At 50.3% G+C, this 23,276-nt stretch overlaps 1 protein-coding gene across 1 annotated transcript; it reads right to left on the bottom strand.

Moving 5' to 3' along the window:
* Nucleotides 1–20,881: 20,881 nt before the first annotated feature.
* Nucleotides 20,882–22,862, bottom strand: LOC119268497 (DELLA protein GAI-like). The gene has a single exon (XM_037550152.1). The coding sequence runs from the start codon at nt 22,641–22,643 to the stop codon at nt 20,961–20,963; it is 1,683 nt and encodes a 560-aa protein (XP_037406049.1). The 5' UTR covers nt 22,644–22,862; the 3' UTR covers nt 20,882–20,960.
* Nucleotides 22,863–23,276: the final 414 nt, after the last annotated feature.

Below are 23,276 nucleotides of genomic sequence, written 5' to 3' on the forward strand. Positions count from 1 at the left end.
ACTAATCCTAATAAGACTAAATAAACCCCTTGTTAACTAACTGAGTCACTGACGTGTGGACCCCACACGTCAGGTTTGACTTGGTCAGCGCTGTTGACTTGCTGACGCAAGCATGACGCTGTGCTGACGCAATATATCATTTTCTGGTATTAAAATAAATCAGGAAATTCCAGAAAATGTTCAAACCTTCTAAAAATCATAGAAAATAATCTATAACTCAGAATGAAATAATTTATATATGAAAAATTATCAGAAAAATTCAAGGAATCTGTTTATGGCATTTTCATGCATGTTTGAACAATGTTTGTCCTCTGTTTTGGACAAAACAAATAAATGGCATTTAACTAATCATATATGGAGTTTGAATTTGAATCTTGTATTCAAACCAACTTCATTTAATTGTGTTGCTAGTTGCATTAGCTCATACAACATCACATACTCATGCCATGTTAATGCATCATAATGTTGCATATGCTTGTGTTTGATTTCCGACACCGTTCCTTCTCGATAGGTCCTGCTCCGGAAAGTGTTCGAGCGTACCTATCAGTGGAGCAGTGCCCCCCTGTTGATCTACCAGGCAAGCAAACCCCTTTGTTCATTCCGATACAATCCTACTCTCTCGCTCCTGCTCTCATTATTGCATTAGGACAACAACGATTCAACTGCTACTTTATGCTACGGTAGTTGAACCCATTCCTCTGCATGACCTGTCATTGCCACAGTAAATAGTTAAAACCCACTAGCATGTGTAGGAGTTGATTGAGCCATGTTGTGTTCTTGCCATGCCATGCCTGCTATTGCTTAGAGTTGTGTCAGGTCTGATTCATCGGGAATGAATTGGAGTGGTACGATATGTTCTGGTGCTGAGAGTTAAGCGTGTGAACACGATTTGGTAAAGGTAGCGGTGAGAGGCCATGTAGGAGTACATGGTGCATTGTCTCACTGGAACCGTCCTTAAGCACTGAGTTCCGTGTATGTTGTCCAATGACTAGCTACTACCACACATTGGAATGCTTAAGTGCCCCTCTCGACTTATTAGCCAACTTGATCTATGTCTAGGAGTCGCAAATAGTTTCTGGTGTTTGTAGGTAGTGTTAGTAGTCTACCAAGTGGCACCCGGCCAGGTGGGCTTGGGACAGACTAGGCACAAGTGGCACGGTGTACCAAGCGCAGGTCCATCCGGCGAGGTGGGCTTGGGAACCCTGCACATATCGTTTGGGGCCGTGAGCGACACCCCGGCCGGATCTCCTTGCGGATGGAACCCGAATAGGCGATAAACCTGGACTAGAGTCTTGTGTGGTTAGTCAGGTCGTGGCCGACACCCTCGCCAGGATTCCGCTTGAAGGTTGCCGAGGTACATGACGTGTACATGGTGATAAGTGGTGAGAGCATGTGTGAAGAAGTACACCCCTGCAGGGTTATCATGATCTATCCGAATAGCCGTGTCCTCGGTTATGGACTTCTTGGATGCTTACGTGGTACATAGACAACTTAAAGTGGATACTCTAAAATGCTCAAGACAAGTGTGAGTGCTATGGATGGCCTTCTCGTCAGGAGACAAGGATGCATCCATAATAGTGTATTGATGTGGTGCTTAGTGGACTCGTGTGCGCTGCCTCATCTCAAAGAAGTTTCTCGTTGTCGTAGAACAGGATAGCCACTGAGTCAAAGCTGGCTTGCTGCAACTAAACCCCACTTCACCTTCCTGATACAAATGCATGTATGATAGGATCTGATGTAAGTCTTGCTGAGTACCTTTGTACTCACGTTTGCTTTATTTATGTTTTGCAGATGAGACATCTGTCTCACTAGTAGTACCACTTGGACTTCGACGAGTAGCTTGTACCTCAGCTACGATCTTGGTCCCTCGGGAGGGACTTGTGGATAGTCAGGCTCCTCGACCTTTTTCTTTCGTAGTTGTATGTACTCAGACATGTAATTCTTCCATTGCTTGTATGCTCTGAATGATGGGTCATGTGACCCCTGTTTGTATTTAATGCTATGTGGTTCTTATGAGCCTTTATCTATATGACTTTGCGTTATGTTGTGATGCCATGTTGTACATCACATGCTTGCATGTTATGCGTACGTGTGACGTGTATTGCTATGTGTGGGATCCGACAATCTGGTTGGTTGTCCTTGGCAGCCTCTCTTATGGGGAAATGTAGTTTAGTGCTTCCTTGAGCCATAGTAGTCCTGCTAGCCCAGCACTACTGCTCAGAACGCTTGACTGGCCGGCATGTGTTCCACTTCGTTCCTATGTCTATCCCTTCGGGAAAATGTCACGTGGTGACTTCTGGAGTCCTGCCTAGCCTGCTACAGCCCAGGTTCCCCGAAGTCCTGTTAGCCTAGTGCTACAGCCCGGATTCATATGCTGTTGACCGACATGCTCGATGTGATTCATGTATGCATGTCCCCATAGGTTAGCACCGCTTTGGGTTCACGACTAGCCATGTCGGCCGGGTTCTCTGTCATATGGATGCTAGCGATACTATCATATACGTGAGCCAAAAGGCGCAAACGGTCCTGGGCCATGGTAAGGCGACACCCGTGGGAATACCGTGCGTGAGGCCGCAAAGTGATATGAGGTGTTACAGGCTAGATCAGTGTGACTTAGAATCGGGGTCCCGACAGCTTTGGTATCAGAGCCTGACTGCCTGTAGGATTTCCAAGCCAACCTGGTCGAAGTTGAGTCTAGAAATTCTTTAGTTATGTAAGGGAATTGATTGTGGAAGGGAACGTAAGGCTCTTTTTACTTCCTATACCTCATGTTTTCTGATCTGAGTCATCCTATCTTTCCTACGGGGTTAAGGAGCTAGGCTTCCTCTTCTGTCTATCAGGATCATGTGTTACTACTCCGTAGTTTCTTAGGATTGGTTGATCTGAGTCATATCCCAGTTCGAGTATTTCCGGTGTAGCCTGCTTAGTAATATTTTTGAACCTTGAGTGATGATGTTGAGGTTGGTGCTACCCGTCTTTGTAGAATGTTTCATTTTGAGCATTCTACTGCCGTTATGCTGCCGGAATTGTTCTAAGAGTTTGAGAGATACTAAATTCTTGTGCTACCCTCTGCAACCTATAGTTGATGCTGAATCCATCCTTGTCTTCCTTGGTTTCGTTCTTCAGGATGTTGCCGGTTAACCGAAGTTCTATTGCTCATAGCCGGAACCACGGAGATGGTAGGGATGAGGATCCTCCTGATCAGTCCTTGTTGGCAGAGTTCATGTTAGAGATGGAGAGGAACAAGCGTGAGTCTAACCGCTTGCTAGCACGCATTGAGGAGAACACCTCCCAGCAGCACAAAGAGTTTGTGTCCATTCATGACTTCATTGGCCTGAAACCACCCACCTTCCATCATTCCATTGAGCCACTCGATGCAGATGACTGGCTTCGTAGTATCACTCACAAGCTGCGTTCTGCGAACATAGCTGAAGGTGACAAGGTCATCTATGCTGCATATCACCTAGAAGGTCCTGCTAGTCTTTGGTGGCAGAACTATGAGGGTATGCTCCCAGCTGGCCAGATTCCTACCTGGAGAGATTTCACTGAGGCTTTTCGCGAGCATCACATTCCTGAAGCCCTCATCGATCGCAAGAGAGAAGAGTTCTGTAGTTTCACCCTGAGTAAGATGGTTGTTGATGCTTATAGTAGAGAATTTGAGAACCTTGCCCGCTATGCTACAGAAGAAGTGTCCACAGATGCCAAGAAGCAGGCTAGGTTCCGGAAGGGTCTCAACCCCAAGTTGCGTCGTGATCTCCACTTGCATCATTGCAATACATTCCACGCTCTTGTGAACAAGGCCATTAATGCAGAGACAGCTCAACTCACCTACGAGGAATCTCGTAAGCACACCCGTGATTTGGGTTCTTCCTCCGGTTCTAGTTCTCAAAAGCGCCAGATTTGGGTTCCGAACTCCGCTCTTCCACCCCGTTATACACCAAGGCCTTCTTGTGTGGCACGTCACCTAGTTCAACCATATGCTACACCCATGCCTATTGGTAGACCACTTGTCAATGCGGGTCCTTGTCCTACCTCCAAGATTTGTTACAAGTGCGGAGAGCCAGGCCACATTGCCCGTATTTGCACTCAGACCCGTGTTGCTCCACCCCAGCCCGACAAGTCTGTTTGCCGTGGTAGTAAGCCTTCACACCAGATGATCAGTGCCAAGTCAACTCCCACTGAACTTGGACGTGTGCATCACGTCTCAGCTGAAGACGCTCATGATGATCCAGATGTCGTTCTTGGTACACTCCTTATCAACTGTCACCCAATTTCGGTTCTATTCGATACCGGGGCATCTCACTCCATCATTTCCGAAAGTTATGCCCATTTGCACGACATGTCATTTTGTGATATGCCCTCCCCACTAGTCATTCAAACTCCTGGATCCAAGTGGCAAACTTCTAGGATAAGTTATGGCAATGAAATACATGTTGAAAGACTTGTATTTCTAGCTTCCTTGATATCTCTCAAGTCTTCAGATATTAACATCATCTTGGTTATGGACTGGATGAAAGCTCATTATGCCAAGATTGACTGTTACACCAGGTCTGTTCAGCTCACACACCCCTCTGGCAAGATAGTCACTGTCTCCACCAAAATTGCAAGGCGTCAACTATATTCTCTAAATGCCAGCCCTCTTCCTGACCTTGAAGATATCCCGGTAGTCCGCGACTTTCCGGATGTCTTTCCAGAGGAACTGCCAGGTATTCCACCTGACAGAGATGTAGAGTTTGTTATAGATCTTATCCCCGGAACCGCCCCAATTTCTAGGAGACCTTACAAGATGGCACCCTTAGAGCTAGCCGAGCTTAAGAAACAACTCGATGAATCCTTGCAAAAGGGTTTCATTCGTCCTAGTTCTTCTCCCTGGGCTTGCCCCGTCCTCTTCGTCAAGAAGAAGGATGGTACGGACCGAATGGTTGTAGATTATCGTCCCGTTAATTTGGTCACGATAAAGAACAAGTATCCGCTCCCCAGGATCAATGATCTGTATGATCAGCTTGCTGGATCCTCAGTCTTCTCCAAGATGGATTTGAGGTTAGGCTACCACCAAATCAAGATCAGAAATGGGGATATTCCTAAGATTGCTTTTGTCACTCGTTATGGTCAGTACGAGTACACCGTCATGTCCTTTGGTCTAACCAACGCTCCAGCTACTTTCTCTCGCTTGATGAACTCGATCTTCATGGAGTACTTAGATAAGTTTGTCGTGGTTTACCTCGATGATATCCTTATTTACTCAAAGAACGAGGAAGAGCATGCCGAACATCTTAGACTTGTGTTAGAAAAACTCAGAGAGCACCGCCTTTATGCCAAGTTCTCCAAGTGCGAATTTTGGTTGCCAGAAGTGACCTATCTCGGCCACGTAATCTCTGGTAAGGGCATTGCTGTCAATCCCGAAAGAGTTCATGCCGTTCTTGATTGGACTCCACCTGAAATGGTTAAGCAAGTTAGGAGTTTCCTTGGCCTAGCCAGTTATTGTCGCCGCTTCGTTGAGAACTTCTCCAAAGTGGTCAAACCTCTCACGGAACTTCTCAAGAAAGATAAAAAGTTTGAGTGGTCCCCACAGTGTGAGCACAGTTTTCAGGAACTCAAAAGACGCCTGACTTCTGCTCCCATACTTGTGCCACCAGACTTCACTAAGGACTTTGTTATCTATTGTGATGCCTCACGACAGGGACTAGGTTGCATTCTTATGCAAGATCACCATGTGATTGCCTATGCATCTCGACAGTTGCATCCACATGAGGAGAATTATCCTACACATTATCTAGAGCTTGCAGCCGTAGTCTATGCACTTAAGACATGTCGACATTACCTTCTCGGTAAATGTTGCAAGATTTACACCGACCACCAGAGTCTCAAGTATATCTTCACCCAACCAGATTTGAACCTTAGGCAAAGACGTTGGTTGGAGTTGATCTCAGATTACGACTTAGGGATTACCTACACCCCAGGCAAGGGGAATGTCATGGCTGATGCGCTAAGTCGTAAGTCCTATTGCAACAATCTCATGTTGCAACAGGGCCAGCCATTTCTCCATGAGGAATTATCTAAGCTTAACCTTCACATTGCTCCTCACGGATTCCTTTCTACCTTGGTGGCGAAACCTACCCTTGAGGATCAGATCATTACTGATCAGAAGTTTGATAGGGGTGTTATCCGCATCAAGAGAAACATTAAGAAGGGAGTTGGTGGTTGTTTCTCTATGGATGATCGAGGTGTTGTTTTCTTTGAGAATCGCTTGGTGATTCCCAAGAATCAACATCTGCGACAACTGATTCTTAAGGAGGCTCATGAGTCTCCTCTCACGATTCATCCCGGTAGTACTAAGATGTATCAGGACCTACGCCAGAGGTTCTGGTGGACTAGGATGAAGAGGGAAATTGCTCAGTTCATTGCTAACTGTGACGTTTGTCGTCGCGTTAAGGTAGAGCATCAAAGGTCTGCTGGCACCCTTCAACCTTTAGCTATTCCTGAGTGGAAATGGGATAAAGTTGGTATGGACTTCATCACCGGCTTTCCCAGGACCAAGAGAGGGAATAATGCTATCTTCGTAGTCATTGATCGTCTTTCCAAAGTGGCTCACTTCCTACCCGTTCGAGAGAGTATCACTGCTAGTCAGCTCGCTGACTTATATATTTCTCGAATAGTATCACTTCATGGTGTTCCACTAGAGATCAATTCAGACCGTGGTAGTCTTTTCACCTCTCATTTCTGGGAGAGTTTCCAAACTGCCATGGGCACCTATCTTTCCTTCAGTACCGCTTTCCACCCTCAATCAAGTGGTCGGGTGGAAAGGGTCAACCAAATTCTCGAAGACATGCTTAGTGCTTGTGTTATCTCATTCGGTATGGATTGGGAGAAGTGTCTTCCCTTCGCCGAGTTTGCTTATAACAATAGCTACCAATCCAGCCTCAAGAAAGCTCCTTTTGAGGTTCTGTATGGACGAAGATGTCGAACACCTTTGAACTGGTCAGAAAGCGGTGAAAGACAATTCTTTGGACCGGATATGATCCAGGAGGCAGAAGAGCAAGTTCGCATCATTCGTGAGAACTTGAAAACAGCCCAATCTCGTCAAAAGAGCTAGTATGACCGTCGTCATAAGGAAGTGGCTTATGAAGTTGGCGACAAGGCTTATCTTCAGGTTACTCCCTTGAAGGGTACCCATCATTTCGGTATCAAAGGCAAGTTGGCTCCTCGTTACATTGGTCCTTTTCGCATTCTCGCTAAACGAGGAGAGGTTGCCTACCAGTTGGAACTACTCCCACATCTTTCTCGAGTACATGATGTCTTCCACGTCTCTCAACTCAGGCGTTGCTTTTCGGATCCCATCCGCGGAGTGCACCACGAAACGCTTGATCTCCAAGATAACCTCACTTATCGAGAGTACCCTGTTTGCATCCTTGATCAACCAGAGCGTGTCACCCGATGTCATAACATCAAGTTTCTCAAGGTTCAGTGGTCTCATCATTCCGAGAGAGAAGCTACTTGGGAGCGTGAAGATCGTCTTCGACTTGAGTACCCCGCTTTCTTCCCGCCGACTCCTGAATCTCAGCATGAGATTCTTCCGAGTGGGGGCGAGTTGTCACATCCCTAGTTCTGGTATGACCTAGGCTAGCTTGTCATGTGTGCATCACGTTTAAATTTCATTTAAATTTGAAATGGGATTTGTAAAACCCTCAGAAATCATTTCTGGAAATGTCCCAGATAAAAATTGCTCCAAAAGGGTCCAAGAAAATGTTCATGTCTCTCTCTGAAAATATTGGGCAGAGGTAAAATTCAAACCAATATTTTTAGGAGCTCATAAATATTTATTTTGGCCATTTGGAATTAATCCAGTAATTATTTGCGTTGGATAAATATTTATATATATATATATATAATATTGTCCAATATTTCTAAATTTTGGTGAGGGGCTTTGGAATAATCCTTTAGGCCCCTGCAAAAATTTTCAGAAGAAAATAACTTGATTTAGTAATTTTATTAAATCAAAACAAAGGTCGGAAAATAGAAAAGAAAACAAAAATGGAGAAAAGCTCACCTGGCCTTACCTGCCTGGCAGCCCAGCTGGCGGCCCAGCTCCTCTAGCCGGCCCAGCCGACTGGCGATGCCAGTCGTCCTCCACCTCCCGCCAGGAGGACGCGCGCGCGTGGCCGCTGCGCGCGAGCACACACCGGCCACCTCCTGCTTCCCCGCTCGCCGCTGGAGTCACCCGACGACGCCACGCACCCCCCCTGAACACCGCTCACCCCCCAGTCCTCTCTTCTCCTCTCCCTCGCTTTCTCGCTCACGGCCGAGCGCTGCCGTCGCCACCGGCCACCGTTGCCGCAGCCACCGCCTCCCCCTCGCCCTCTCTCCGTGTCTGCGAGCTCCGCCACCTCGCCCTGAAGCTCTCCGTCGAGCCACGCGCCTCGGGAGGCCCTGGAGCGCCTCCATCGCCGCCGTCTTCATCTCCGGCCGCCGTGGATCTCCATCGCCGCCCGCCGTCTTCAGTGCATCCCCGAGCTCGCCGTCAAGCCCACCGAGATCGCTGTGAGCTGCTGCTCCTCCTCTCCCTCTCCGTTTGCTTGCTTGCATGCCGTAGCCGCTGCCTCGCCGATGACCGTGACCGTCGCCGCCTGAGCTCGTCGCCGACGCAGCTCCGGTGACCAAATGGTCGCCCCAGCAAGTCCAAACCTCTCCCCGCACCATGCAGAGCCGTAGGTGCTACGCCCGCATCGCCACGCCCACTGCAGCTTCGAACCCGAGCTCGACCGAACTCCGGCCGCCGCGGACTTGCTCGCCGTCGTTGGCTCCGGCCACCATAGGCCCGGCCTCCACCACCACTAGACGCGCGCCTGCAAGAGCTCTCCAACGAGCCCAAGAACTGGCTCGCTCGTGCCCTGTGGCCGTTTTCCGAGCCGCACCGCCGTCTCGGGCCTCGTCGGCGTCGAGTCGCCGGCGGGTTTGACCCGCTGACCGGGGTTGACCCTCCCCCTTGTGTCACTGACGCGTGGGCCACCCCCTGACATCTTTAGTTAGTATTAGATTAACACTAATTAATCTAGGTTAGTTACCTAGTTAGTCACTGACCAGTGGGCCCGGCGCCCACTAATCCTAATTAGACTAAATAAACCCCATGTTAACTAACTGAGTCACTGACGTGTGGACCCCACACGTCAGGTTTGACTTGGTCAACGCTGTTGACTTGCTGACGCAAGCATGACACTGTGCTGACGCAATATATCATTTTCTGGTATTAAAATAAATCAGGAAATTCTAGAAAATGTTCAAAACTTCTAAAAAATCATAGAAAATAATCTATAACTCAGAATGAAATAATTTATATATGAAAAATTATCAGAAAAATTCAAGGAATCTGTTTATGGCATTTTCATGCATGTTTGAACAATGTTTGTCCTCTGTTTTGGACAAAACAAATAAATGGCATTTAACTAATCATATATGGAGTTTGAATTTGAATCTTGTATTCAAACCAACTTCATTTAATTGTGTTGCTAGTTGCATTAGCTCATACAACATCACATACTCATGTCATGTTCATGCATCATAATGTTGCATATGCTTGTGTTTGATTTCCGACACCGTTCCTTCTCGATAGGTCCTGCTCCGGAAAGTGTTTGAGCGTACCTATCAGTGGAGCAGTGCCCCCCTGTTGATCTACCAGGCAAGCAAACCCCCTTGTTCATTCCGATACAATCCTACTCTCTCGCTCCTGCTCTCATTATTGCATTAGGACAACAACGATTCAACTGCTACTTTATGCTGCGGTAGTTGAACCCATTCCTCTGCATGACCTGTCATTGCCACAGTAAATAGTTAAAACCCACTAGCATGTGTAGGAGTTGATTGAGCCATGTTGTGTTCTTGCCATGCCATGCCTGCTATTGCTTAGAGTTGTGTCAGGTCTGATTCATCGGGAATGAATTGGAGTGGTACGATATGTTCTGGTGCTGAGAGTTAAGCGTGTGACCATGATTTGGTAAAGGTAGCGGTGAGAGGCCATGTAGGAGTACATGGTGGGTTGTCTCACTGGAACCGTCCTTAAGCACTGAGTTCCGTGTATGTTGTCCAATGACTAGCTACTACCACACATTGGAATGCTTAAGTGCCCCTCTCGACTTATTAGCCAACTTGATCTCTGTCCAGGAGTCGCAAATAGTTTTTGGTGTTTGTAGGTAGTGTTAGTAGTCTACCAAGTGGCACCCGGCCAGGTGGGCTTGGGACAGACTAGGCACAAGTGGCACGGTGTACCAAGCACAGGTCCATCCGGCGAGGTGGGCATGGGAACCCTGCACATATCGTTTGGGGCCGTGAGCGACACCCCGGCCGGATCTCCTTGCGGATGGAACCCGAATAGGCGATAAACCTGGACTAGAGTCTTGCGTGGTTAGTCAGGTCATGGCCGACACCCTCGCCAGGCTTCCGCTTGAAGGTTGCCGAGGTACATGACGTGTACATGGTGATAAGTGGTGAGAGCGTGTGTGAAGAAGTACACCCCTGCAGGGTTATCATGATCTATTCGAATAGTCGTGTCCTCGGTTACGGACTTCTTGGATGCTTACGTGGTACATAGACAACTTAAAGTGGATACTCTAAAATGCTCAAGACAAGTGTGAGTGCTATGGATGGCCTTCTCGTCAGGAGACAAGGATGAATCCATAGTAGTGTATTGATGTGGTGCTTAGTGGACTCGTGTGCACTGCCTCATCTCAAAGAAGTTTCTCGTTGTCGTAGAACAGGGTAGCCACTGAGTCAAAGCTGGCTTGCTGCAACTAAACCCCACTTCACCTTCTTGATACAAATGCATGTATGATAGGATCTGATGTAAGTCTTGCTGAGTACCTTTGTACTCACGTTTGCTTTATTTATGTTTTGCAGATGAGACATCTGTCTCACTAGTAGTACCACTTGGACTTCGACGAGTAGCTTGTACCTCAGCTACGATCTTGGTCCCTTGGGAGGGACTTGTGGATAGTCAGGCTCCTCGACCTTTTTCTTTCATAGTTGTCTGTACTCAGACATGTAATGCTTCTGTTGCTTGTATGCTCTGAATGATGGGTCATGTGACCCCGGTTTGTATTTAATGCTATGTGGTTCTTCTGAGCCTTTATCTATATGAGTTTGTGTTATGTTGTGATGCCATGTTGTACATCACATACTTGCATGTTATGCGTACGTGTGACGTGTATTGCTATGTGTGGGATCCGACAATCTGGTTGTTTGTCCTTGGCAGCCTCTCTTATGGGGAAATGTAGTTTAGTGCTTCCTTGAGCCATAGTAGTCCTGCTAGCCCAGCACTACTGCTCAGAACACTTGACTGGCCGGCATGTGTTCCACTTTGTTCCTATGTCTGTCCCTTCGGGGAAATGTCACGCGGTGACTTCTGGAGTCCTGCCTAGCCTGCTACAGCCCGGGTTCCCCGGAGTCCTGTTAGCCCAGTGCTACAGCCCGGATTCATATGCTGTTGACCGACATGCTCGATGTGATTCATGTATGCCTGTCCCCATAGGTTAGCACCGCTTTGGGTTCACGACTAGCCATGTCGGCCCGGGTTCTCTGTCATATGGATGCTAGCGATACTATCATATACGTGAGCCAAAAGGCGCAAACGGTCCCGGGCCATGGTAAGGCGACACCCGTGGGAATACCGTGCGTGAGGCCGCAAAATGATATGAGGTGTTACAGGCTAGATCGGTGTAACTTAGAATCGGGGTCCCAACAGGCTCCGAGTTCGACCCTCAGCCGAACACCGCGTCGGAACCTCCAGTGGTTCCGGACTCGGGCAGGCGGCCTCCTTCCAAGAGGGGCAAGACGCCTGTGCCGGTGACCTCTGTCCATCCAGAGGCACCGGACAATCTGCTGGGAGCGCTTCGCAACGCTTCCATCGACGAAGAGCACTGCACTATTATGAGTGCGGTGATCCAGAAGGTTCAGTCCGCCAAGAGCGGGCTGGCTGAAGCCTGTGCCAGCCTTCTAACAGGCTTTGAGGTAAGTATTTGAAATATAGGAAAAATATTACCGCATATACAGTAGCCCCTGATGCTCTGTTCGGTGTTCACAAAGAAAAGCCGAGTAGAGGATCAAACAATATCGCAGGAGTCTAATATAAGTATATCTGTATGCGTATGCAGGCTTCGCTGCTGGCCTCTGCCGCACTGACTGCAGAGGTCGCCGTACTGAAGCAGGACCTCGAAGGGTCCAAGAAAGAGCTCGGCCTTGCTAAGAGGCAGCTCGAGGAGAACAAAGGTAAGTAGTACCTAGTCTATGGATATATATATAAAGAATGCGATTGCAAAATGATAGGATCATTGTAATTTTGCCAGGGGCCGCGACTGAGGTGGCAACCCTGAAGCAAGCGCTTTTCGAGGCCGAAAACAAAGCGGCCAAGGAGTGCACCGAGCGGGAAAGGCAGGAGGCACGGGTGGGCGAGGTGCAGCAAGAGCTCCAAGCTCTCATGACGAAGCATGAGGCGTTGGAGCTTGACTCGAAGACACGAGAGTCCGAGCTTGCCGCGGCCATTGAGAGCGCAAAGAATACCAAGGCCGAAGCCCAAAAGGCCCTTCAGGAGATTGATGTGATGAGGAAGATAGCAACGGGTAAGGCATTCAATATGCAGAGCAAGCATGTGAAAGTAAATTACTTGTTACTTACCCGAGTTCGGAGCTCTCCAGGAGCATTCGCAGATTTGCCCAGCAGCGTGTCGGATGCCGCAAAATTTTACTGGGCCGAGGAGGGAAGCTCGACGGAGAAGTTGTTCTGGGCCCAGTATACTGGGACCGAACACCCGGTGCCTATGAGCGACCAGCTAAAGCAGTTGGTCGAGCTACACAAGGCGGCCGAACAGGCCATGAAGGGCTTTATAGTCCGGATGTGGCCTGTCGACGCCCTTCCCAACAGCTACTTCAGCCTGGTGAGGCGGCTTGTGGATGCCTGCCCATGGCTGGAAGTCATCAAGCGGTCCATCTGCATCGAAGGTGCACGCCGGGCTTTCGGCCGTGTGAAGGTGCAATGGGCCAAGCTGGACGCAGTGAAGCTAATTAAGGAAGGGTCGCCGGAGGGCAAGGAGCATCTCCACCCCGAGATGAACTATGAGGGTGTCCTGAAGGGTGCCCGTCTCGTAGCGGACAAGTGTACGAAAGATGTAATATTTGAGTAAACTTGCTCGTATAATCCTGTATTATGAAAACTTGTTCATATGCGCTATGCAACGCTTGTTTGAATTTAAAATATTACCTTCTGTTCGGCTGTTTATCAAATCTGAGAGATGGCTAGTCGTTGGCTTCTTCCCCCATGTCACGAGTGCTGGGGTGTTTGGGATAAACCTGAGCACTCTTGTTCCCATTTTTGTGTCCGTCGAGGGAGGTGCTCAGCACAACGAACAAGGCAATCGGACTATAATGCGTTATCACTCTCACTTAGCCATAGAATGCTATAATTTTAAATTTCGGCAAAGCCCCTAGTATTCGGAAGGCCGAATTCGGGGCGCGATACACGCCTTAAGCCGGACAGGGCCGACTCCTCGCTCTAAGCGGCATAAGTCTTTAGGGACTCGAAACCTCTCGAACAGCGACCAGTCTCTCGCCTTATCATGACAGTCAGTTTTAGCTTTCTCTACTGAGGTGCTTAGCCTAGCAGAACCGGGGCACAATCGCAGTAGTTCTCCCAGTGCTACCTTAGCCGATATAGCGGAACATAAGGTACCAAAACATGGGAGCTGGGCAAACCCAACTATTGACCCAAGACATGATTCAGAGCTGATGCATACAATGCTATAATTTCGGGGTGCCGCACTGTCGAAAGTGTTCGGACTTCTCATGCCGTATTATGGGGTATGCTTAATCCCCTAGCGTATTGGTCGTACCAGAGTGTACGGGTGCTGGATGTCGAACATATATATATATATATATATATATATATATATATATATATATATATATATATATATATATATATATATATATATATATATATATATATATATATATAAGAAGAATGCAATAATAGTCTTAATGCTATGCATTGTTTATTCAAAAAGGTGCGTTAAAGCAGAATGATACAGGTAGTGCGATAAGCAAAAAGTAGGACTATGTCCCCTCCAAGGGCAAGCTGAGGAATAGTATTAAAGCAAGTATTTCACTCGTTATCGTAATCCACCTAGGAGTTCCGTGGTGTGACGTAGCTTTCTGCCTCCTTGGTTGCTGCATCATGTGTTCGGCAATCATGCTGCTGGACAGGGTTTCCAGAGATTAATGTCCTGAAAGAGAAAAATAACAAAGGGGGAAGCCCCTAGTGCGGTTAAGCCGCGTCTTGGAGCGTGCCGTAGTCGTGCCCCCTCCCTACCTGTGCCCATGGTATTTTTAATGCGTAATTATGTACGCGTGGCGCGGATTTCGCCGTTTGGCTTGGGCCGAGGTGGGGGCCGCATTGCTATGCAAGCTCGGAACATGCCAGGCGGTCCTGTTGCCGATTACTCCGGGCGCGCTTGACGGTGTTCGGGTCCTCAATCGCCGAACTAGCGGATTGCCTTAAGAGGCTGCTTTGCGCTTCTGCTGCGAGGGCCGCAGTGTGCTCCTACGTTCGGAGAGAGCGCTCTGTGTTTCCATTGACTGTAATGACCCCCCGAGGTCCTGGCATCTTGAGCTTGAGGTATGAATAATGCGGTACCGCATTGAATCTCGCAGATGCGGTTCGCCCGAGCAGTGCATGGTAGCCACTATGGAACGGGACTATATCGAAGATTAACTCTTCGCTTCGGAAGTTATCCGGGGATCCGAAGACCACTTCCAGTGTGACTGAGCCTGTGCAATGGGCCTCTACACCTGGTATGACGCCTTTAAAGGTCATTTTTGTGGGTTTGATCCTTGAGGGGTCTATACCCATTTTGTGCATTGTGTCCTGATAAAGCAGGTTCAGGCTGCTGCCGCCATCCATAAGGACTCGAGTGAGGTGAAATCCATCAATGATTGGGTCTAGGACCAGTGCGGCGAATCCGCCATGACGGATACTAGTGGGGTGGCCCCTGCGATCGAAGGTGATCGGAGAGGAGGACCATGGGTTGAACTTTGGGGCGACTGGCTCCAAAGCATATACGTCCCTGAGCGCACGCTTCCGCTCTCTCTTCGGGATGTGGGTTGCGTATATAATGTTCACCGTCCGCACTTGTGGGGGGGACCTCTTCTGTCCTCCGGTGTTTGGCTGCCGGGGCTCCTCCTCGTCATCGCTATGTGGCCCCTTATCTTCATTTTCGGCATTTAACTTGACGGCCTGCTTGAACACCCAACAATCCTTATTGGTGTGGTTGGTTGGCTTGTCGGGGGTGCCGTGTATTTGACACGAGCGATCGAGTATGCGGTCCAAACTGGACGGGCCCGGAGTGCTTCTTTTGAATGTCTTTTTCCGCTGACCGGGTTTAGAGCCTTTGAATCCGGCATTGACTGCCGTATCCTCGATATTGTCGTTGTTAATGCGGCGCTTACATTTGTTGCGACGTGACCTGCTATTGCCGTACTTGGTATCCGAAGTACCATGGTTCTTTGATATGTTATTATTGCGAGCCAGCCAGCTGTCTTCTCCCGCACAAAAGCGGGTCATGAGTGTCGTGAGGGCTGCCATAGATTTCGGCTTTTCCTGACCAAGATGCCGGGCTAGCCACTCTTCGCGGATGTTGTGCTTGAAAGCTGCTAGGGCCTCTGCATCCGGATAGTCGACGATTTGACTTTTCTTTGTTAGGAATCGTGTCTAGAATTGCCTGGCCGATTCCTCTAACTTCTGAATTATGTGGCGCAAGTCATCGGCATCTGGTGGTCGCACATAAGTGCCCTGAAAGTTGTCAAGGAATGCAGCTTCCAGATCTTCCCAACAGCCAATGGACTCTGCTGGCAAGCTATTGAGCCAATGCCGAGCTGGTCCTTTGAGTTTGAGCGGAAGGTATTTAATGGCGTGTAGGTCATCACCGCGTGCCATGTGGATATGCAGGAGAAAATCCTCGATCCATACCGCAGGATCTGTTGTGCTGTCGTATGATTCTATATTTACGGGTTTGAAACCCTCTGGGATTTGATGATCCATTACTTCGTCTGTGAAGCATAAGGGGTGTGCGGCGCCTCTGTACTGGGCTATATCGCGGCGTAGCTCAAATGAGTCTTGCCCGCTGTGTTCGGCCCGGCCGGACTTATTTTTACTGTATCTGGCGTGACGATTATCGTCTGCATAGTGGCGCGCCCCCGTGATCCGTAGATCGATCTTGTGTGGTTTGCTTTGTCCTCCAATACATCTCGCAGGTCTGGCGTATTTCCCCATGCCTTTCTATTTGAATGGCGTCGGAGTAGGGGCTGAGCTTTTGGCTGGAATGTTTCTCTGTCGCGGCCACGAGGTGGCCGATCAGCCGCGTCATACGCCGGGGATATATTCCTCGGCCGCCAAGACTTGAGTCCATCTATCAGCTAGCAAATCTTGATCAGCTTGAAGCTGTTGCTACTGCTTTTTCTTAAGGCTATTTGCCGTCGCTATAAGCCTGCGCTTGAAGCGCTCTTGTTCAACGGGATCCTATGGCACGACAAATTTGTCGTCGTCGAGGCTATCCTCGTCTTCGGAGGGAGGCATGTAATTATCATCCTCCTCCTCTCCATCTGCCGCTCTCTCAGGAGGGCTGGCCTCTCCATCCTCCTGTCCTAAATCTTGCTGGAGGGGATTGTTGCCGTCTTCGGCACTGTCCAGAGTGCTATTATCTCCTGTGTCAGTATCACCACTTTTGCCTTGGCGGGACTTAGAGCGACGTCGCTGACGCTGACGCTTGGGTTGCTTCTTGGAGGGGTCATCCTCCGTTGTCTCGTTGCCATTGCCTTCTTTGGGTGTGTCCACCATGTATATATCGTATGATGAGGTGGCTGTCTAGTGTCCTGTGGGCAGTGGTTCCTCTTCGCCTCCCGCATCGTCGTCCATACCGTCGATGTCTTCGGAGTCGAAGTCGAGCATGTCGGTTAAGTCATCGACAGTGGCTACTAAGTGGGTGGTGGGTGGGCGGCGGATTTCTTCGTCATCCGCATCCCAATCCTGCCGGACATAGTTCGGCCAGGACTCTCCTGACAAGGAGAGAGACCTTAATGAGTTCAGTATGTCGTCAAAGGGCGAGTGCTGAAAAATATCCGCGGAGGTAAACTCCATTATCGGCGCCCAATCGGATTCGACAGAAACGGGCGCAGGCAGTTGGAAGTCCGTGGCCGGAGAAGGATCCGGCAGTTTGGCAACACGGCTCTCTTGAAGGGTAAGGTCAATATTCGGCTCGATCGCCGCTGAGGATACGGCCTCCGTGACGGGGTCTATCCACCCATCCATGGATGGCGCAACTGACTCCGAATTGAGGTTCGCAGCGGCTGCCGGTGCGATCTCCTGAATACGGTCCGATGGTAGAGCTGAATCGTACTCATCGTGACCGCGCGGCGCACACGGCAGGGGCTCGAATCCGTCGAAAATCAAGTCTCCGCGGATATCAGCAGTGTAATTTAAGCTTCCAAATCTGACCTGGTGGCCAGGGGCGTAACTTTCGATCTACTCCAGATGGCCAAGCGAGTTGGCCCGTAGTGCGAATCCGCCGAACACAAAGATCTGTTCGGGGAGAAAAGTCTCACCCTGGACTGCATCGCTATCGATGATAGTAGGAGCCATCAAGCCTAACAACGACAACACAGAGGAACTCTCAATGAAAGCACCAATGTCGGTGTCAAAACCGGCGGATCTCGGGTAGGGGGTCCCGAACTGTGCGTCTAAGGCGGATGGTAACAGGAGGCAGGGGACACGATGTTTTACCCAGGTTCGGGCCCTCTTGATGGAGGTAAAACCCTACGTCCTGCTTGATTTATTCTTGATGATATGGGTATTACAAGAGTTGATCCACCACGAGATCGGAGAGGCTAAACCCTAGAAGCTAGCCTACGGTATGATTGTCTGTTGTCCTACGGACTAAAATCCTCCGGTTTATATAGACACCGGAGGAGGCTAGGGTTACATTAGGTCGGTTACAATGGAGGAGATACACATATCCGTATTGCCTAGCTTGCCTTCCACGTCAAGTAGAGTCCCATCCGAACACGGGACAAAGTCTTCAATCTTGTATCTTCATAGTCCAACAGTCCGGCCAAAGGATATAGTCCGGCTGTCCGGAGACCCCCTAATCCAGGACTCCCTCAGGACGTATCTCTGGTTTGCGGCAAAGATTCGACGACGTCAGTCTTCTCTTCGGTGTGCTGGTCATTTGTGGATGAAGCTAGTAGACTTCCTGGTTGCTACGGTCGTCTTCAAAAGGATGCTTGCTCCGATTATGGAGTGGCGACGGCGATCATGCGCCTACAACTCGCTTTGGCCAGATTAGTCTGCGTTCAGTGGTCTGAGGACCGAGTTGTAATTTTATTTACTTTTGGGGTCCCTTGTTCTACTGGTGAATCTGCAATATAATCCCGAGGTCTTTTTCAAAAAGAAGAAAGCTTATGTATGAATAAAAGGATGCTGCCAGTTATACCTCAAGACCACAAGTGACCATATGTCATCGGACCAGGTCACGAGCTCGATCCCCTCGGTGGGTTTTTTTTCTTGAGAAATTCTTATGTATTCATCTTCAATCATGACAGATACCGAAAATAATAAGTATTACATCCAAATCCTTATAGTCCACAACGACGACTAAAAGCACTGAAGCGAGCCAAAGGCGCACCGCCATCATCGCCCTTCCTTCGCCAGAGCCGGGCAGAACTTTTGTAGTAGATAGTTCGAAATTTGTCGTGCCAAGTGCCATAAGACCTGTGCAACAGAACAACAAACGTCACCGATGAAGAGTAGCGTAGATTGCAACGGTACAAACTGAAGACGCAAGAATGTAGAAGAACAATGACCAGATATGAGCAAATACGTCAAAGACAAATCCGTTGTAGGCACACATCCACACGCCACCGACGATGCTAGATGTATCACTGGGATGGGGCTGGGCGGAAAGAACTTTATTCCATCTTCATAGAGGCACGGCGGCGGCGGTCTTATCTGAAGAGGACACAAACTATAAAAAAGACCCGAAAGAAATATCTAAAAACCAAGTCCTGTCGTCGACAAGGGTCAGGGATCCACTGCGCTCATGGCCTTGACTGGAGGCAGGAACACTAAACCCCATAGGCCTCCTTTGGTTTGTAGGATTTTTGTAGGAATTCTATAGGATAGGATTTGCGAAGGAAAAATTTCTTTGAAGCCCTTTGGTTTGTAGGAATGGATTCCTATTCCTATGTAGGATAGAAATCAATCCTTCACGTTTTGCAGGAAAAAAAACATTAGCCTAGACTCAATGGAAAAAATCCTATCCTATGCACCAAATGACATCTCTTTCTCTATAGGAATTGACATGCATGTCATCTCACTTCCTATGATTTTTCTATTCGTATAAAATTCCTATCCTATGAATCAAAGAAGACCTTAAGGCCTCTTTTGGTTCATAGGATAGGAATAGGAATTTTGTAGGAAATGAGATGACGAGTATCTCAAATCTTATGAGTAGGAATTGGAAATGAGGTGTCATTTGGTTGACACCAAAGGAATTTTTCCATTGAGTCTAGGCTCATTTTTATTTTCCTATGAAATGTGAAGGATATGAACTAATCCTATGTAGGAATAGAAATCCATTCCTATGAACCAAAGAGCTGTAAATTAAAAAATCCTATAAAAATCATATCCTTTAGAATTCCTATGATATTCCTCCAACCCAAAGGAGGCCTAAACTTTTTTCAAGAGGAGGCGCGCGTGGCGGTTATAGAGGTCCCATCGGTGGTTTGACGACCCACACCGGGCTGCTGCTGTGATCCGACGGCTCCGGGGTGACGAAGCCCAGCAGCGCTGTTCACCGCATCAATAGCACCACGGCTGGAGCGGTGCGCGCGTCGCGTGTGGTGCTTGGCGCGAGAAGCCCCAGCCGAAGCGTGGCGTGCCCCAGCAGGCGGCAGCCACCCGTCCTTCCATACGACGGGGAGGGCGGCTCGCTGCGGCAGGTGAACGTGGTGGTCCGCACTGCTCCTCCTGCTCGCGCTGCCCCGCCAGCACATTTTCCCTCTGCCCCGCCGTTCACAGCAGTAGCCTTACCAGCTACGAGCAGTACGAATGGATCTACGATACCGATCGACCTTCCGTTTCCGCCAGCGCCGTGTGCTGGCCTGCTACAGGTAGCTACTGGAGTAGTAGCTACTGGTGCCTAGCGCCGACGACGTGACGATCACAGGCGTACGTTGGTAGGAGTACCAGAACAGTACCGCAACACGTGACAGACTGGTGGAGTGTATGGTATCCTCCGCTGCCGTGCGGCCGCACCTCCGAAGAATCCGCTCAACCGCACGCGCCCACTGGAAACTGCGGCCAGTTTTCAGTAGTCGACCAGCCTGGAAACTGCAACCAGTTTTCAGTAATCGACAGGCCGACTGTCCCGTCCCGTGGTACAGCTTGCACATCTTATAACGGAAGACCCTGATGCGATTTGCCTTCCCCGTACTACATCCACGTCAGTATCCATCTCATTCCCATCGTCGCACGAACACGAACAGTACAGTAGTAATGATGGTTTGGCTTGCAGATCGCCGTCTGCGAGGGGGGATTGTGCAGTGTTTCTAGATTCGTTGAGTCTCATTGCATCAAGGTGTGGATTTGTGTGACATAATAAACATTGTTTGTTTATGCTTAGAAAAAGCCAAGGGATCCAAGATATGAGATGTCCCCTCCCACCTAACCTTCGCATTTTCTATACTGTGCTCATGCATGCATCGGATTGACTCCTCGTGATATTGAAACAGTTGAGATGCCAAGTGTTGCAGAAGAAAAATACTCCTACTCGGTTTGGCAGTGTCAGCAATACGATACCGATGCTAAGCTCGAGAGTTCCATGTCATTGAGATTTCCGGGCCGCGATTTACGATGGAACCACCCCGCGATTACAAAAACACGTTGCTCGCACCAACAACCCGGCTACACTTACCGTTGCTGCTGCTGCTGTTATTACTGTCACTACCACCGCCACTACTGCCGCTAAAATTGCTGTTGTTACTGGTGTGGTTATCTTCGCCGTCGACGTCGCCGCTGACGGTGACCGCCCGCCACGCCGACGCCGAGAACAGCGGCCGCCCGTGCCACCCGAGCGTCAGGCACCCCTCGGCCTCCTCCACGGAGTGCCCCTCGCCGGAGAACAGCCCGAGCAGCATCCTGGCTTGCCGGAGCGCGCTCGCCCCCAGCGGCACGGCGCTCAGCCCCGCGCGCCCCAGCCTGTCCCTCCACTGCGACAGCGGCTCGTGTCGCTCCATGCGCGCGCTGCCGTCGTTGCACACGATGTCGCAGATCTCCCTCTGGAGGTACGCCTCGGCCATCGCGTTCCCCGTGCCGTTTGCGCTCGCGGCGTCCAGAGAGTCGAACACGGCCGAGTAGTAGAAGAGCGCCTCGGTGAACCTGTCGAGGAACCCCGGTTTATTGTGCTCCGCCTCTTGCTCCACGACCGTGAAGATCTTGGGCTGCAAGGAGGCGACGCAGTCCAGAACGGCGTCGATGGGCGCCTGATCGGCTGAGTCGGCGAGGAGGCGGTGGAGCTGGAGCACGGAGTTGACCGCCACGGCTTCGCCGGGCGCGATCTGGAGCATCCACGGGTGGACCTCGTCGAGGCTGTTGGCGGCGACCCCGCGGAAGGAGAACCGCACGCGGACGGAGAGCGCGAGGTCGGCGAGGCGGAGACCGACATCGCGGAGCTCGTCGCGGCCTGGTGGGGAGGGCGGGCCAATGCCGGTGATCCGGAGGAACGGCGGGCCGCCGGGGCGGAGAGCGAGGGCCTGAATCAAAGCGGGCCACTGGAGGCCCTGCATCAGGCTGAAGTCGATGACGTGAACGCTGTCGCAGCCGTGGAAGGCCTCGAGGATAGCCTGGTTGGCCGTGAAGTGCGCGAACTTGAGGTAGGGGCACGCCTCGTAGAAGTGGTGGTAGAGGAAGGCGTGCTCGGCGTCGGTGGCCGGGGGAGTGGCAGGCGACCGGAACAGCCGTCTGGAGAGCGCGTCGGTGAAGTGAACGGCGACGCGGCCGATGCCAGAGGCAGTGGAGACGGCGGCGAGCGAGGCGTTGGCGTCGGCCAGGTGCGCGGCCGCGAGCGCGTGGTCGCCCGCCTCGACGGCGCCCGCGCAGCTCATGAGGAGGTGGACCAAGCGGATGCCGGCGACCTCCTCCTCCGCGCGCCGCATGGCCAGCTCGGCGGCGACCGCGTCCCGTGACGGGAACGGCGGTGCCAGCTCGGGCATAGAGGAGGCCTGCATGTCCGCCGCCGCGTAGTACGCCGCGCCGTCGTCGGGAACCGGCGCGGGCGGAGGCGGGAGCAGAGAGGGCAATAAGCTGCCGTCGAGGCCGGAGGGCAGCGCGGGCGCGGGGTCCATGGGCCACTGGAAGGGGAAGGTGCCCATTGCCATACCTCCGGAGTGGAAGCGGTGGGCGGTGGGAGGATGGAAGTGGTGGAATGGCGTGCGTGCGCGCTTGGCGGGGCGGGGTGTCATGCGTGTACATGTAGTGGAGTGAGGGGGTGAGCGAGTGACGTCGGAGAGGCCGGGGTAGCGCGCGCACACACGTGGAGAGGCGGCCACGAGCATGGGGCGGAAGGGGACACGTAGACCGGCCACGGGAACGAGAACGAAGGAGAGGCGAGCGAGCGAGACGGCGGACGAGCGGGCCGAGGAGAGGAACCACCGTGCCCCACCTCTCGCCTTCTGTCAATTCCTGTTTCCCGATTTTGTCTCTCAGGATCTCGGAGTTTGGAATCCTGTATCTCCAACTTCTGAAAAACCGTGGGAGCACAAATCAGGTTTTAAACACTTTTCTTGTATTCAGTGAGCACGAGGAAGTTTCCCTCGTGCCGCATGCATCTGACCTCAAATATATTGTCCTCTCGTAGGTGCTCGATCAGGTTTTCAATTGATCGGAGGTTGGTCGATGATGAATTTGTTGACATATTTAAACAAAATTCTTTAAACGTGTCCGGATTTCGGCAACGAAGTTTAATAGGATCACCTATATTCTCAAATTCAAGAGATGCGACAGCATCCTTACCTTCATCCTTCATGATTATATTGTGCATGATCATACAATAGATCATCACCTCCCATAAGGTCTCTTAATCTGATTGTTTAGTAGGTTTACGAACAACTGCGAAACTCCAAATGCCCTTTCAGCATCTTTTCTAGCTGCTTCCTCTCTTTGGGCAAAATGATATATTTTTAGCAAAC

Source organism: Triticum dicoccoides, chromosome 3A (genome assembly GCF_002162155.2).
Source record: "Triticum dicoccoides isolate Atlit2015 ecotype Zavitan chromosome 3A, WEW_v2.0, whole genome shotgun sequence".
Taxonomy (NCBI): Eukaryota; Viridiplantae; Streptophyta; class Magnoliopsida; order Poales; family Poaceae; genus Triticum; species Triticum dicoccoides.

Excerpts from the sequence above, each read along its gene's own strand:
- LOC119268497 (XM_037550152.1), bottom strand. The coding sequence starts at position 22,643 with ATGCTCGTGGCCGCCTCTCCACGTGTGTGCGCGCGCTACCCCGGCCTC.